Below are 16,687 nucleotides of genomic sequence, written 5' to 3'. Positions count from 1 at the left end.
TACGGCTATAGGAAAAGGCTGACTACAAAGGGATGGCAGAAAGGGATAAATGGGGATGATGTAAGTATTCTATACCTTTTTAAAATTTTTTAATGTTTACTCATTTTTGAGAGAGAGAGAGAGAGAGAGAGAGAGCGAGAGAGAGCGAGCTAGAGCAGGGAAGGGGCAGAGAGAGAGGGGGACAGAGGATCTGAAATAGGCTCTGTGCTGACAGTAGACAGGCCGAGGCAGGGCTCAAACTCAACAAACCGTGGGATCATGACCTGAGCCAACGTCAAGACACTTAACCAACTGAGCCACCCAAGCGCCCTAGTATTCTGGATCTTGAGTGTGGTAGTGGTTACACAATTGCACATTTGTCAAAATTTATACAACTATACAAGAAAAATGCTAATTTTGCTGTATTTCAACTGAAAAATAAAAAGCAGAAAAACAGAATTAAGTTGAGGAGCTCACAGAATGGACGAGAATGAAGACAAAAACCAAGAAAATTAGAGGGTCACTATAGGATGGCCAACATCTAACCAAAAGGAGGCCCCCCCAAAAGATAAAAAGTATAAGGGGAAGAAATGATGGTGATGATGATAATGATGAAAGGAGAATTGTAGCACTGCAGGATAGGAGTACCTGTATTTAGAATGAAAGGGTCCATGAAGTAGCTTGAACAATAAAAGCAAAAAAGATGATCAGCAATGCACAGGACATTTCTGAAGTCAGGGGATAAAGAGGAAAAACAGGTCACATACAAATGATCACACATAGGAGTAGCAATAAACTTCTCAGAATAACTATAAGCTGGAAAACAATGAGGTTCAGTATGTGAGGGAAAATTATCTCCAACCTTGAACTCTATACCAAGCTATCAATCAGATGGGAGAGTAGAAGCATTTTCAAACATGAAAGATTAAAACAATTTACCTCCTTTCTACAAAGTTATGGAGCATATTTGAAACCAAAATAAAGAAGTTAAACCACAAAATGGGGTATGGGGGCAGAGTCCTAGAAACAGAAGATTCATTGCAAGAGAGAAGCAAAATGATTTCTAAGATAAGGGTGAAAGGGAAATCCCAGGACACACACATTCAGCAGGACTAGAGAATAACCAGTTCACATAAAAGGACACAGAACTCCAGAACACACACACACACACACACAAGAAAAAAAGAACTCCAGCAGACATTTCAGAAATAAATAATGAAAGTTATGGATAAAAGATATATAACCTCTGGAGAGTGTGGGAATATTTTTATGGAAAAAACGGAAAAATAAGCAAATGAAAGTACTAAAACTGAGGTTAGTTTTATAGAAAAGGGAATGTAATCAATGAATGTGGACTACAGGACTCAGATGTGAATACTGTACTTAAGTAATCCTGTCAACACTGCAAACAGATCTCACAAGAACTGAGAAAACTAAATTTTTTTTACGTATCATCTACAGACTTCCTACTATGGAAGAAAAGAGGAAGATAAATCCTCCTCCTCCACATTAGCAAGTCTATAGGTGATATTTAACAAATGAAAACAAGTTTGAACATATTCACTTATAAAACATAAAATCATGCAATATGGTCAACTACTGAAAGCAGAGTCAGATGGGGAGAAGTGGACCGCAGAACTGCTGTTTATTATACACCTTGTGGAACTAGTTATAGTTAATCTTTTATACTACTTACATTTATTATCTTAAATAAAAAACGTTTAAAATATTTGGTAAATGAGCAAGAAATAGCATAATAAACTGGGAAAGTAAATGGGAAATAGAATTTTATAGCTACAAGGGACCCCTTATTTTGCAGAAGCAGCACGTTTCAAATAATTCTAAAACCTCCAGGTTTTCACATCCTGTCATTAACAATACTAGGACTAGAATTATGCACTGATTGTTACATAACTATAAAGAGGAATCGAATATCAAAAAAAGAAAAAATGAACAAAGGCTCTGAGGTGGTTAAGTACAGGTTACATTCCCCAAATCAGTACAACAGAAGTTTTTTAAAAAGACCTGTGGGACAATAGTAGACTCCATCTTGTATATAACAGCCACTTGATATTATTTAATACTGCCCTTTCAAAGTATCTATTGCACTTGAAATCTCAAGTGGCTTACTATTTTGGGGGGGGGGGGCTTGCTATTTTAAGTAGGCTCCACACCCCATGCAGAGCCCAACTTGGGGCTTGAACTCCAGACCCTGAGGACCAAGACCTAGCTGTGATCCAGAGTCAGACGCTCCACCAACTGAGCTACCCAGGCAGCACCCTGGCTTAGTATTCTTCTACAGCAAACTACTCCAATCCTGTAAACCTCTAAAACAGTAGTTTTCAAGTCAAGGGCTCCATAAACTAGATTACCCCATGCCTAGAGTTCTGACTCAGCAGGTCTGGGGTGGGTCCCAAGAACGTGCATTTCTAACAAGTTCTCCAGTGAAGCCGATGCTGCTGGTCCAGGACCACACTTTGGTGCTCTCAATGTTGTTTCACAAGTTATTAATAAGCGTTCCTAAAGAATTTCAAGGTGAATATTTCTGGAAACCCTGCACACTATAATCCAATCTTTGAGGTTCACAATGCCCATTAGCAGTAAAGGCTCTAAGGAATGCTAAAATCATCTGCTTAATTTTGACCTGGCCTTTTCCATAGGGAAAAGTACTTTGTAGAAGTACAAAGATTCTCCAAAAATCTTCCCAAAGATTTGGGAAAAGCCAGATCCAAAGTGAATGGCAGGGAACTTTACCATTCAAGTTGCCAACAGTTTTTAATGCACAATAACTACTGCTATTAAATTGTTACAGAGATTGAAAAATGTTGCTGTACAAATTTGTGATCTAAACCTAAGGTTGCTGTAATAACCACAGAAGATACTGAATGTTCAGGGGTGCTTGGGTAGCTCAATCAGTTAAACGCCTACTTCAGCTGAGGTCATGATCTCAAGGTTTGTGAGTCTGAGCCCCACCTCAGGCTCTGTGCTGACAGTTCAGAGCCTGAAGCCTACTTCAGATTCTGTGTCTTTCTCACTCTCTGCCCTCCCCCACTTGTGCTCTTTCTCTCAAGAATAAACAAACATTTTTAAAAAATTTAAAAAGATACTGAATGTTCAGTGCTTAGCACAAAGTACTTAAGTATTGAATGCTGTCAGCTGCAACCTGACAAAACAATTCACTAAGAAATTCTTTGGTCAAAAAAACAAAACAAAACAAAACAAAACAAAACAAAACAAAACAAAACAGAAGAACCAGAACAGTTTCACCTAGATTCTACTGAAAATCAAGCCAAAGTTCAAATATAACTCCCCAGAGGTGCTTTCCCCAACACTGATGAAGTTTCTTTCAATTCTGAAAATAATGGAACAAAAAATAATTGCCTTAAAAACTATTAGGTACTATATACTCTGGTTACAGATTAAAATAAATTGAAGTAAATCAAAATAACTTGTAATAATTAACATTACTTGACTTGTCAAGAAACTGATGTGCTTTAACTTTATAATTACTGCTTTTTATATTGTAATTTAACTTGAAAATGTGACTTATAAGTGCTAGAACTGTTTCTTCACTGATCAAATAAGGAAATTCTTTGTAGTAAAACATACAAATACTAGTAGTTTCAGTTCTAAGGTTAACAGTCCTTTCCTGTTTCAACCAGTTAAATGAGGTACATGCCTGAAAAATTTTTAAAGCATATGTTATCTGTGACATACATGGTTCGCTTGTGAATGTATGTATGTCATGATGCTTCAGAGTTTCTGTTTTAGTTACTGAGAGGCAACATGGTTCCATGAATGGAGTATTATGAACTTGGTTATGCCACTTTCTAGTCAGTTTCCTCATCTATAAAATGAAGATGGGCTGCGTGATGTCTAAGCTCTTTTTCAGGTCTAAGAAACTGTTGGCTATAGGTGACTCAATGGTGGAGAACAGATTTGCCCTCCCTTTAAATGGTCAACTTTGTGATCAACATTAACCATAAAAACAGCCTATACGGGGATTAACCTATTATCCTGGCAAATTATGTGGTTGGCCCACATAAAAATGAATAAATCTTACCTCACCAAATGAAATAAACTGACTGAGATTTTTAAAGGCAACAAAATTTATAACTATACGTGATGATGGCTTTAGCTAAAATTACTGTGGTAATCATTTTGCAATATATGCATGTATTCAATCATTATGTCGTACACCTTAAACCTCTACGATGTTGTCAATTATCTAAAACTGGAAAAAATAAAAATGACAATCACATGTATGTAACTTGGGAAAGAAGCTGCTGAGAGGCAATAAGTATTAAAAAAAAACACTTAGTACTAAATCATTTCACATTTTTAGTACCATGATAACACAGGGCCAATTAAGGGAAATAGCTCAACTCTACAGAACCTCTGAGGTTTTTCATTACTGAAAAATATTAACGGTAAGCATTTTTAACAGCACCCTGAAACTAGAACCTGTCACTTCTTTCCATAGTGGACATTTAAACAAAATTAGCAAAGCAGGGATTTAGGAGGAAAGGGAACACAATGGTTCCAAAACAAAATGTGGCCACATGACCTTACTCAACCTCTTCTTCAAACGTTAAGAAAAGAGACCATAAAGAATTGATTTCCCAGAGCAGTGATCCTTGTTCAGGTATGCAAAACAGAAGAAACATTACTGAGAGCCACTTGCTTTTTCTGTCTCTTCCCCACTTGCATCTAAAGCACTCTAATAACGGATTAGAAAAAAAAGGAAAGTAATACTTTGCTTAAAAAAAGTGTTATACTGGCACAGAAATACTAAGGGTTGTTTTTTGACTTTAAGTTCCTTACAGTGTCTTAACAGTCTACCAACATGGAGAATAAAGACCAGAACACACTTGTTTTGATGCACTTACTTAAATCTCTAAATAATCTTTTATTCTCTAACTAGAACTCTATGAAGAGACTGACTAGAATCCAAAGATGAAATTCAGTGAGGACTTTGCTTTCTGTATCACTTACGAGTATATACTGTGAATTTCAAGGAAATCTAAGTCCATTCCTACTTCTTAAAACAAAAACTCTAACCGAGAAAATGTATTATTTCAATGACATTTTTTATTTTCAAACATGCCACACAATTGGTTTTAGGTCTTATAAATCACCTATGAAGGAAGTTAGTTTTACGAATTCACAAATGGGAAAATTGAGATCCAGAAAATTACTTAGGCCCAGGACTTAAGAATGTTTTTCACTCCTAAATTTGGGGAGTGTATTATCCACCCACTTCACACTGGAAATAGAGAAACAACCAATAAGTTCTGTAAGAAGGAGAAATGAACAGTAAAATGATGCAGTATAGGGTCTCACACACACATCATTCCAACAGTGACTATCAGAGTTCAACAAACAAATGTTAAAAGCACACGTAACAGTAAATAAGGTACAATAATACTGTATTGCTTCACCAAATAGCCTAATCTAGCAGATCCTAAAATAATTACTACAAATGAAAAAATCCATTTAGTTCCTTTTACCAATTAGAAACAGTGCTACACAAGACATTATGGGTTATGTAGAGTTAACAGAATATTAAAAGTAGTTGCGAAATGTGTTTGGTAGGTGTTAAACTTGATAAGTTTATAACTGATATGTCATAAAACTGGGAATTATTAAGTTTACTGTATTTAATCAGAGGGCTCCATTAAAAAGGAGTCTGGTAGTTATCACCAGAACACTAATGAACAACAAATGAAAATACAGAAGTTGGCCTCAGTCTGGGGATTCTTAACCTGGAACCTTCAAGGTACCTGTAAGAACTCCCTGAAATTCATGGCAAGATGTGTATAAGTGTCAGTAGAAAAAAAAGCAATAGTTGTAAATGATCACATCAATCAAAACAATTTTGGCTAGGATGTAGTAAAAATTCATAAACACAATAAAGAGCTAGGAGAGAAATACCAAAATAGGTGGTATTTAATGGTCTAAAAGACCCAGAAATATTTTTCAAGACTCAAGATCAAAGTCAATAAGCATATATTCTTCATTTCTATTTGAAGCAAGCTAGGTTTGCTCACCTGCTGTCTGGCCACCTACAAAAATTGTGAGAATTTAAAGAACTATTCAATATAAAGACTGTGCTACAATAATCATGTAAAGAGTTAACCATTTAACAAGGAATTAAATGTTTGGTAGTTGTCCTAAATCTCAAAGTAATCTTTTACTGGAACACACCATAGCTACTTCTTTTAATAAACCTCTTGATTTTTAACATCACCCTTTACCAAAAATTCCCAATTGGTACCATTATGACAGATCCTTAAATACCATTAGAATATTACACAGATCAGCACTACTGTTTTAGATGCCATTCCTGTAAATATCTGATCCTACAAACTTCATACAATGTGATGACCACATCTTTCTTATGAACCAGACATCCTAGATAGACTGTAGGAAATGAATGTGTACAAGATTACAGTGTTTCCTAATCAAGACCATGAGAGAAAGGGCATTTATCATTCATGGAAAGCCTGTGCTTCAGGCAAGGATTTGAGAATAAGTAAGACACTTCCTCCTCAAATAGACTGTTGAAGAGTTCCTCCAGAGCAGGAGTCACATCTTGAGTGCAAAAAGATTCTTATCATGCATTTATGTTAAAATACTAAATGAGCCAATAAATAAATGGGCTCGAGCTATTTAGGAAGTAAAGCTAAGCAAGAGAACCTAGTGATCAATCAGATATAAAGGGTTGGAGATAATAAGCCTGGAGTACTAAATGGTAACACCATCAATATGGGCAAAGATCTCAGAAGGATGAAAGGAATAGAATTTTAGTTTGGGACACATGAAGCTTACTGTGCTTAGAGAATTAACAGACCTACAGGCAACTGGAAGTACCATTCAGGAGCCCAAATCAGAGTTGGGGGGATATAAATAGGAACATCAATAGTAGCTCTGGGAGTGATGAAAATACCAAAAACATACAAAGAGAAAAGGACCAAAAATAGAACCTAAAACAAGTATTTAGAGAAAACAAAAGAGCCAGTAACTTGCAATCACCTGGGAGAATTTCTCCACATCAGTATGCTTTTAAATAATGATGTAAAAACTAAAAAAGGTTATATACCTGTGGTTATCATACAATCAAAATTCCTTAGAACAATCCTGTGACTTCATTCTACTCTCTCACCATAAATGATGGAAATACAATGGAAATCACCATTCTAATTAAAATTCCCAGTCCATCAGACACTTCAGTGGCATAAAACTTCCTTTCTGCATTATCCTGAGCTCAGTTCCTCATTCCCAAAATGGGAGAGTAACTATTTCAGAGAGTCATTGTAAAGATTAAGTGACCTTGTATCTGTAAACGGCTTAAAATAGTACCTGATACATACTAATCACGCAACAGGGGTTAACTATTATTCTTTCCCCACGCCCCCACAAAAAATACAGTATTAATTATACAGCAGAAAACAGATTACCACACAACTATCTGGACGACCCATTCCAAATGTTTCCGCCAAATCAGTTTCAAAAGGCCTGCCCATACATCTCATTTCTTAAGACTGTATGCAGATTTTGGGTCATCTCCAAAAATTTTATACTTTGAACAAATGAGATTAGTGCTTATACCATAAAGAAGGGCCACGAAAAATACCTAACAAGTCATTCTTGACTTTCTTTAGTCTTGGAAAACTCTTCCTCAAACTATCAAAGTGGTGGTACACACTTTTATACTATGCTTTTTATCTACATGATTTACCTTTGAAAGCAAAGTAGTGTTCCAAAGTGTCTAAAATCACACACTTGACAGTATTTTCAGATGACTAGCTGACCCTGGAACAACATGGATTTGAACTGTGCAGGTCTACCTATACTCAGATTTCTCCAATACAGTACAGTATGGTAAATGTAGTTTCCTTAATTTTCTTTACATTTTATCTCTAGCTTACTTCACATTAATAATATAGTACGTAATACACATAATATACAAAACATGGGTTAATCGATGATTTATGTTATCAGTAAGGCATCCAGTCAACAGTAGGCTATTAGTCAAGTCTTTTGGGACTCAAAATTATTTACATGTAAATTTCCAACTGCACAAGGGTCTTGCACTAATGCCCACATTGTTCTAGAGTCAACTATACCTTTAAATGTTCCAGAATCTCAGATCAAGTTCATCAGTTGTGCTGTCTTACCCACCACCAAATCCTTCCAGCTGTCTTTCCTCCCAAATCATAAGCATCCATCAATACTCCTTACTTCCCAGGGTCGTCCTATAACCTCACATCACTTTTCATCTAACAACAGCAACTTTCTACCATTACTTGTCTACTTCTGAACCTATCCATGATACGAGTTTCTCAAAATACTGAACTTTCTTTTGCTTCCCCATCCCTAGAAATCTAAGTATCTCTAACGGAAAACTGTTACTCTAGAAATCTAAATACCATTAACAGAAAACTATTAAATATAAAACGACATTCCACTTTTCCACTGATTTCAAGAACCTGAAGCCCGCCAGGTAATGAAACGAAACGAATTTCAAAGCAAACATTCCAAATAGAATCTTGATTATCATTAATTTTTTCATAAGGACCAATAATAGGTAAACGGGCAATTAATTTATCTGAAGCCCCTTCCCTCATCTATAAAAAGTTTGTAGTACGTATGCTTAATATTCTATTCCAACTCCAAGAACCTACAATTCTTTGTCTTAAAGTCTTCATTCAATCTGGTATCAATCCTACCCATGGTAGTTTGCTACATTCCAAACTCAGAAATCAGTTTTCTAAGTCCAAGGTAAGATTATACCCCAAAGAGAAACGCAATTAAGTGTGAAATTCCTACTAAAATAAACTTCTAATACATGAACAAAACTCTCCTTGGAAGGGATTAAAGTAACTAAACACTAGGCAAACAACTATAAAGAATCAAACAGCTTACAACATATATTCTTATGGCAGAGCGCAAGACCAGGAGTCAAAGAGCTGCTTCTAGCGGCAGCTCCGTCAAAGGCTGTTATTTTAGACAAGTTGTAACCTCTGGCCTTCCTCATCTGAGAAATGATGGGATTGGACTAGATGACTTCAAGAATTCCTGTCAAATCAAAATGACTCTGAGATACCTTTTGATTTTTAAGCCGAACAATGGATATTAAATTTCACAAAGGTATACAGTCAAGGGAGATCACTACACACAAATAACACCATAGGGTTAAGCCTCTGCTAAATGAAATAATGGAATCTGAGTTATATATTCTTGTGGGAAAGAAAACAGAGGCTTTGGAGTGCCATATTACTTTACAGTTGTCTGATGTTTGAGTAGACCCTTTGTTTAGAATTCTCTATGGTTCGTGACATAAAATAGCCAGACTCAGTGATCAAAATACATTTTAAGCCATAATTTTTCTCAAATTAGAGAAGCACATTTATAAAAGAGCCCAGAAAGTCAAATCCTCACCGTGTATTTGAAAAGGGCCTCTCCTGTGATATTAGTATAAGATCAATATATAATTATTATTCCTGTAATATCAGTATATCAATATATAACTATTATGGTGCTGTGAATTCTCAACTATGCAGATGTAGATTATTACTCACTTTTTAGATTATTCTCAGCAAAATTTTAATCCAAGTTGGCTTCCTCCTGCTACCCAGAGTATTTCTCAGCCACCACCTTCTACTATTATTAAGAATTTATTTTAATATTAGCCTAAGTAAAACAATCAGGAAAATAAATCTACAAAAACATTAAGTAGAGCATCCCAAGTAAAATGTTTAGAACAGTCAATATATTGTAATAACGTTATAGAAAGTATGTCTTTATAGCGTATGCTGTTTTTATGAAGTAGATCTAAAACTTCTCCCAGAAAACTATGAACACTTACAGATAATCCAGTTTATTTTACAGGACTCAAGACTACTTACTCCCATCAGAATTTCATAATGTATCGATCTTGAGCTACATGAACCTAAAAGCCATGTATTTAGCCCATTATATACATCAGATCATATATTCGCTTGTAAAACTTGTAAGTACACTGAGTTATAAATTGCTCTATGTTGTTACAATAAATGCTTCAATACCACTGTGAGAAGGGCCCTTAGAAAATAACAGCAAGTCCTATTGGCCTAAGTCCTTTGATTTACTCTTTTCAAACCAATAAAGCTTTGATACTGAACAAGGTTATTTTGTCATTTCCTATTTAGATTTTAGAAGGGACTACATCCACTCCACTGAAAGTAGTTTCTCCAAGTACCATAGATCAACTGACTTGATATTTAATCTTGATCACCTTTTTAAGATAATTATTAAACTGTATATTTCACAGAACTCATTTTTGTTTTTCTTTTTTTTTAAAGTTTTCTTCCTTAAATTATAAAGGTAAAGACGCTAACTCTCAAATGTCTTTACAAATTGGTTACTGCTTCATTTTTTATTCTAGGACCACCAAACCAATAACTACGTTTGAAGTTCTTGTCAAAGTTTTCAGATTTAACTCATTTTTTTCATGATTCTAAATCAACTGGGAATTTTAAGATAAAACCTGTAAATGCTCACTAAATACTTTACTAAAATAAAAAGATTAAGTAAAAATCTACTGAATTTACTAAATTGCGATGAGGATTTGGACCCAAATGCTAACATTCACACCATAAAATTTTCTATACATTCTATAGATGTAGAAGTTTATTAATTTATATTATTCTGCAAATTTGTATTTAATTTGATTTAACCACATTCCATAGGTTGAATTTGGGGGGTGTTTTTAAAGTGTTCAGAGTTTAGTGTTTATTTTTGTAATCCAACAACTTTATCCAAAAATGCAGAAAATTTTTCTGGCTGGCCAGGAGGAAAACATTTCAGTGTTGATAAGTCCATTGACTGTAACAGCCCAGGAAGCGTGCTAAAACAAAAGAAGAAAAATATTAGGTAACAAGGGAGAAAATGCCATAATTCATCTGCTGCCCACTTGATGACTGATTCTAACTTCCAAGAATACTGTGATGCTTCTCAAACTGTGTATGTGAATTTTAATGTAAAATTTTCCTATAGGTATCTAGTGGACCCTTGAACAACATGGAGTTAAAGGAAGAAACCCACCTCCTGCACCGTTCAAAATCCATGTACAACTTGAGACTCCCCCAAACCTTCACTACTAATAGCCTACTGTTGAGCAGAAGCCTTAGTGGTAACACAGTCAATTAACACATTTTGTACATATTACATTCTGTATTAACAATTACATAAACCAGAGCAAATGTTATTATGACAATCGTAAGGAAGAGAAAATGCATTTACAGTTCTGACTGCAAAAAATCCACGTATTAAGTGGACCCATGTCGTTCAAAGCTGTGTTGTTCAAGGGTCAACTCTACATGCAAAGATAAAAGCAATACCAGGAACACTACGCTACCTGTCAATACCAATTCAACAGATATGTTTCTCATGTCAACTGAAATATTACAAAAATGTTATTTCATAAAAGATGTGGTCACATGGCTTTTGAATAATTCTCAGGATTGGCCAGATATAAACTGAAGCAAAATTAATTTATGAAAACAGAATAAACGGAAAAAAAAGTAACAGCTGCCAGACAAGAATAAGCTGGGGAGACTACTAAACCATGCATGAAGATTGCAAAATAAAATTTTTTTCCAGTAATTTACTATCATAAATCCATATATAATCAAGCAATGTACAATCACCATGCATGTTGGAAATAGATTCCAAACCATGACATAAACGTACTACTTCAGAAATTTAATTAAAGCAGCCACTTAAATTAGAACAGACATACAACCACCCAGCCTAGATTCAGGGAACTAAATAATACACCTAAAATGAAAATACAACCAATTATTGATTTTTACAGTATTCATGTCTGTGACTTCCTGGAAATATAGAAAAAAGACTTATAAAACTGTAAGAAATTACCAAATTGGAGACCTGTACAGCTTCCTTTTCAGCTTAAGGAATACAGATAGGTTTCTGAAATCAATGCTTTCTCCTTTTAAATGTACAGACATAAAAATCAGGGACGCCTCAGTGGCTCAATCGGTTTTAAGCCTCCGACTTCGGCTCAGGTCATGATCTCACTGTCCGTCAGTTCGATCCCCACATAAGGCTCTATGCTGTCGGCTCAGAGCCTGGAGCCTGCTTGAGATTCTGTCTCCCTCTCTCTCTGCCCCTCCCCTACTCATGCTCTGTCTCTCTCAAAAATAAGATTTAAAAACTAAAAAAATATACAAATGTATGGACATAAAAATCAAAGCTGATTTGGGGCGCCTAGGTGGCTCAGTCGGTTAAGCATCCAACTTTGGCTCAGGTCATGATATTGCAGTTTGTGAGTTCGAGCACCGCATCAGGCTCTGTGCTGACAGCTCGGAGCCTGGAGCCTGGAGCCTGGAGCCTGGAGCCTGCTTTGGATTCTGTGTCTCCCTCTCTCTCTGCCCAACCCCCCTCCCGCTCTCAAACATAAATAAACATTAAAATTTTTTTTTAAAAAATCAAAGCTGATTTAACATCTAGAATAAAAATACTTATCAAAAGCGTTTGGAAAAATTGACTTGCATAAACCAGTTAGGAAGAATTTATTCTCTAAAAAATGAGGTCAACCCCTAACAATCTCAACTACCCAAGGAAAGCCATGCCCATTATCTGAAACCTACATGATTTTTATTATCTAGCTTTTCCCAACTCTGAATACTTTTAATAATGACTTCTAGGTTACACAGCCACCCTGATGTTCCCTCTCCTCCATCATGTATGGATTAGGACACCAATAACTATTCCTGAAACAATCAATGAAACTGTCTCCTTTCAATGAGAACAAGTATCATCTGTTTTGTTCACCAGTGTATGCCAAGTACCTAGAATAATGCCTGGAACATAGTAGGTGCTCAATAAATATTTAATGAACAAGAATTTACTGAGTGCGTAAAAGACAGACGCAGTGAAGTCAAAAGAAATGCTTACGTTCTAGCCAGTTTCTTCTAAGGTTTTTCACTTTAAACTTCAACTTATTATAACATAAAAAATACATTATTTTGTAATACTTCTATAAAGTCTTTACTTCTCAAAACATCAAAAAACTTCAAATTAGAATAGCTTTTAAAGTCAAATAATTGGGTATTACTGACCTGACCCTTTGGCAAGCTTCTAGTGTCTCAAGAAGAATTACTAGAAAACAAATCAGCAATTTTCTTCGTCCTTCTACTGTGATGTTGATCATTTCTTGTTGAATTTTAATATACTTCTAGAAAATAATACTCCTTACCATAGTAATTCCTCTGGCTTAAAATACCTCAATGGCTTCTCACTACACATAGAATAAAATCAGTACTCTTACATGAGCTCTCCCCACCCAGTCTCATACTATTTTCTTCCTTGCTCACCGTACTGCTGCTACACTTAATAACCTTCCCCTCCATTCTTCAAACACAACAAAACACCCTGCTTATTCCTAACTTAGGGCCTTTGGAACTGCTGCTGTTCTTTCTTCCTCTAGAGCTTCGTACTACCTCTTGTTATTCAGGTCTTGGCTCAAATGTCAGATACCCATCCATGCCTTCCCTGACTATTCTAATTAATCTTCACTCCAGTTATCATATCAGCTTGCCTAATTCTCTTCATAACACATTTCACCATGTGAAATTATCTTGATCACTTATTTATGAACTGTTTACTATCTCCCAGTACTAGAACATAAGTACCATGAGAGCAGGGGCTTCATCTCCCATTTACCACTGTATCCACAGCACTTAAAAGTAATGCCTGTGACATATTAGGTATAATTTTATTAACGGATGAATCAATTTCACTTAGGGATTCCAGTGGATTTACTAAAAGCAAAACCTTAATTATAAAATATGCAAACGCCTTCCTTGAATGATGAAACTCTAACGAACTCAAAAATTATATTCCCAGAGACTTGTGCACCCAGATGAACTTACATACATGCACACACACACATTCACATGCAATGGAACAGGCACAGATACGGAAAGAAATAGAACACAGAGATCACGCTCACAGTGGAAGACAAACAAATAAGGGTTTTACAGGTGAGAGAAATCAAAGCATGCTTGGTAAGTGGGAAAAGGTAAGAGGTTGAAAAGACAGGTTAGGTAGGTGGGTAAGAGTAGTAGGGGAGGATTTAAGGCAAGAGGTCAAATTATCAGTCTCTGGTATACCTGCAAGTACAGTAGAAGAGATGCCCGTCTTTGTGTAGCTGCTTTGCCAATTCCAGCTGATGATTGTTCATCAACTTTTCGTTTATAACCACCACAAGGGGCTTTCTGTTTTCCAGAGTCTCCAAACAGCTTCCTGCACCTACAAAAATTAATCAAAATTGTTATTTTTTTTTTTAAAAAAAGTTAAGTAAGGTGCTCCACACCAAGCGTTAGTTAGAACTGAAGATGAAAACTTAGCTGGCAGAACTACAAACCACGCGGTTCAATCACACGCTCAAAATAACAAAAATGTAATTATCAGTTGCTTTTATAGTATGTTATAACCTGGACTTGAAAAATACATCTTTTATCACTGCCAACAATATCACGATCTATGATTCAGAGTTTTGCCACTTGCCCTCTATTAGTATGTCCTGGGCATGTCTCGAATCCAAGTAAGATTCAGGTTCAACACACTGTTCATGAAACTGTACCACACTTCTACTCACTTCTACTCAAACACCAAGTGGAAAAAGCAAGTCTTCAACAGTGAAAGGCACCAAAAAGAAAAACTTTGACCACCCTTAGGAGACTGCCTGTGAGGTACCATCCCCGACGCATCAAGAATAAATCTCCATGCATGTGCATATGTACAATATTTGGGTCAATTCCACTCTGATACCTAAAATAGTTTAGAGGTTTTCAACGGGAGCGAAGAGACTGTTAGCTAGACAAAACTTTTCTGGGTAACTACTTTAGGGTAGAAGATAGACTAGACTAACACCAGACTTACTTATGGACTAGACAAATTACAGTTAATCTCTGTGCCTCTACTTCTTCATCTGTAAAATGGGAATAGTACTTAGTTTGTATGTTTGGGAGAATTCTACAGCTTATATACACAAAGCACAGAGACCAGCACCAAGAGCGGTTTACTATTATCCTATACCACCCATGTGTTAGTAAGGCCTGTTTCTAAGAAGTCTTCTCTCTTCACATTAGGCCTCGTAAGAGCCAAAAAACTTCCTCACTTATCCTGCAATCGAAATTGCAATGCTCCCCAAAAGCCGTTCTTCTGAAAGTACCGGTAGTCTAACTAGATCAGGTTCTTTGAAGAGCAGGCCATGATTTACACAGTATGTGGGTTAAAGAAGATCGACTACATTCGTTTCACGCTCACATTTAAAATGTTAAAAAAAAAAATCTTTCAAAGCCAATTTCTCCAGGGCCAAGCCAACCAATAAGCTGGCTGAACATTCCTGCAGATCTAAGCCCAAATACTGATCTCAAGTTTGACCGCTCGCTCGTTACACAGGACGTTGGGGGTAAATCATTTGGCTCGTGTTTAGGGTTTCTTACGGTAAAGTTGCGCTACGGGATTCGTTTCCTATCCTTCTATCACCCGGACGCAATAAATTCTTTCCGATAATGTCAATAGGTACATTCGAAGAAATAATCTACCCACCACGACTACAGTGAGGTACTGCAGTGATTTGGGTTTACCTCACAAAAAGTCAACTCTCTGTTCTCACTACCAAAACCCAAATCGCCGGATTCTAAGGCACTTTACCTGCGTGACTAATAACAAGATCTGCTTTCTCAAGATCTTCTTTCAATGAATCCTTGTACCTGTAAACATCCAGAGCAAAGGACTCAGTACGGAATGGTTCGGGTACCACCTTCCCTCTACCTATCTGGAGAACGAGTCGGTCGTAGCCAAGGCTCTTGATTATCTGAAAAAGGAGGGGGGGGGAGGCGGGATTTTTAAAGAGGCTAATGTTAAGGAGGAAAAAAAAAAAAAACACACCACCACCCCCTGAAAGTCGGTGTTCAGACCGGGACGCGCGGACCGCAAAACATTCTACCCCGCGGCCGGTTTCGCTTTCCCAAAACGACGCTTCGCCCCTCACCGGACCCCGGGAAGGTTCCTCACAAGCCCTAGCGGGAAAATCTAAGCGACCCAGCTCACCGAGCCCTGAGAGGACTGGCCACGCCATGAGCAAAAGAGCAAGCAGAGACCCCGAGAAAGGCGTCCAGAACTAGCGGGGAGGCAAAGAAACGCCTGCGATCCGCCTCGCGGCCGAAGCTGCGCGAACCCCCAGGCCGGGGGAGCCGCCGCAACGCCGCCGGAGGACGCCGGCCGCGAGGAAGCCCGCGGAGAAGGCAAGACGCGGGCTCACCCGAGAGCGGCGGGGGCAGGGCGGGAACGGCGCGCCGAGCGGGTCCAGCCGGATCGAGGCGGACCGGACCGGACCCGGCAGCGCTCGCGAGGCGCGCGGTGCCGACCACGCGACCCGGCGTGGGCCAGAGAAGCAACGGCAGGCTAGCTAGTCCGAGCCCAAGGAACACCAACTCAGAGAGGCGGAGCAGCGGGAAGGAGGGGCGAAGCCGGAGGAAAGAGAGGCGGAGGCGGAGAGTCGGCAGGCTAAAGCCAGAGAAAGGAGGAGCCGGAGAACCGACGGGGAGGAGCGGGCGAGAAGCCGGCGGGGAAGGAGAAAGAGGAGGTGGAGGACGCTGAGGAGAGGGGGAGCCGAAGGAGGGGCCAGGCG

At 37.7% G+C, this 16,687-nt stretch overlaps 1 protein-coding gene across 1 annotated transcript in view; it reads right to left on the bottom strand.

The window, feature by feature from the left end:
• Nucleotides 1-16,458, bottom strand: part of ALG13 (ALG13 UDP-N-acetylglucosaminyltransferase subunit) — a 63,020-nt gene extending 46,562 nt beyond the window's left edge. The window contains 3 exon segments of the mRNA XM_043570803.1: nt 14,160-14,298; nt 15,709-15,871; nt 16,319-16,458. Coding sequence (XP_043426738.1) covers nt 14,160-14,230 — 71 coding nt within the window. The 5' untranslated portion in view covers nt 14,231-14,298; nt 15,709-15,871; nt 16,319-16,458.
• Between the last annotated feature and the right edge of the window lie 229 nt (nt 16,459-16,687).

The sequence above is a fragment of the Prionailurus bengalensis genome, chromosome X, assembly GCF_016509475.1.
Source record: "Prionailurus bengalensis isolate Pbe53 chromosome X, Fcat_Pben_1.1_paternal_pri, whole genome shotgun sequence".
Lineage (NCBI taxonomy): Eukaryota > Metazoa > Chordata > Mammalia > Carnivora > Felidae > Prionailurus > Prionailurus bengalensis.
Note: the sequence above shows the minus strand (reverse complement) of the source record. Positions and strands in the feature narration are given on the sequence as shown.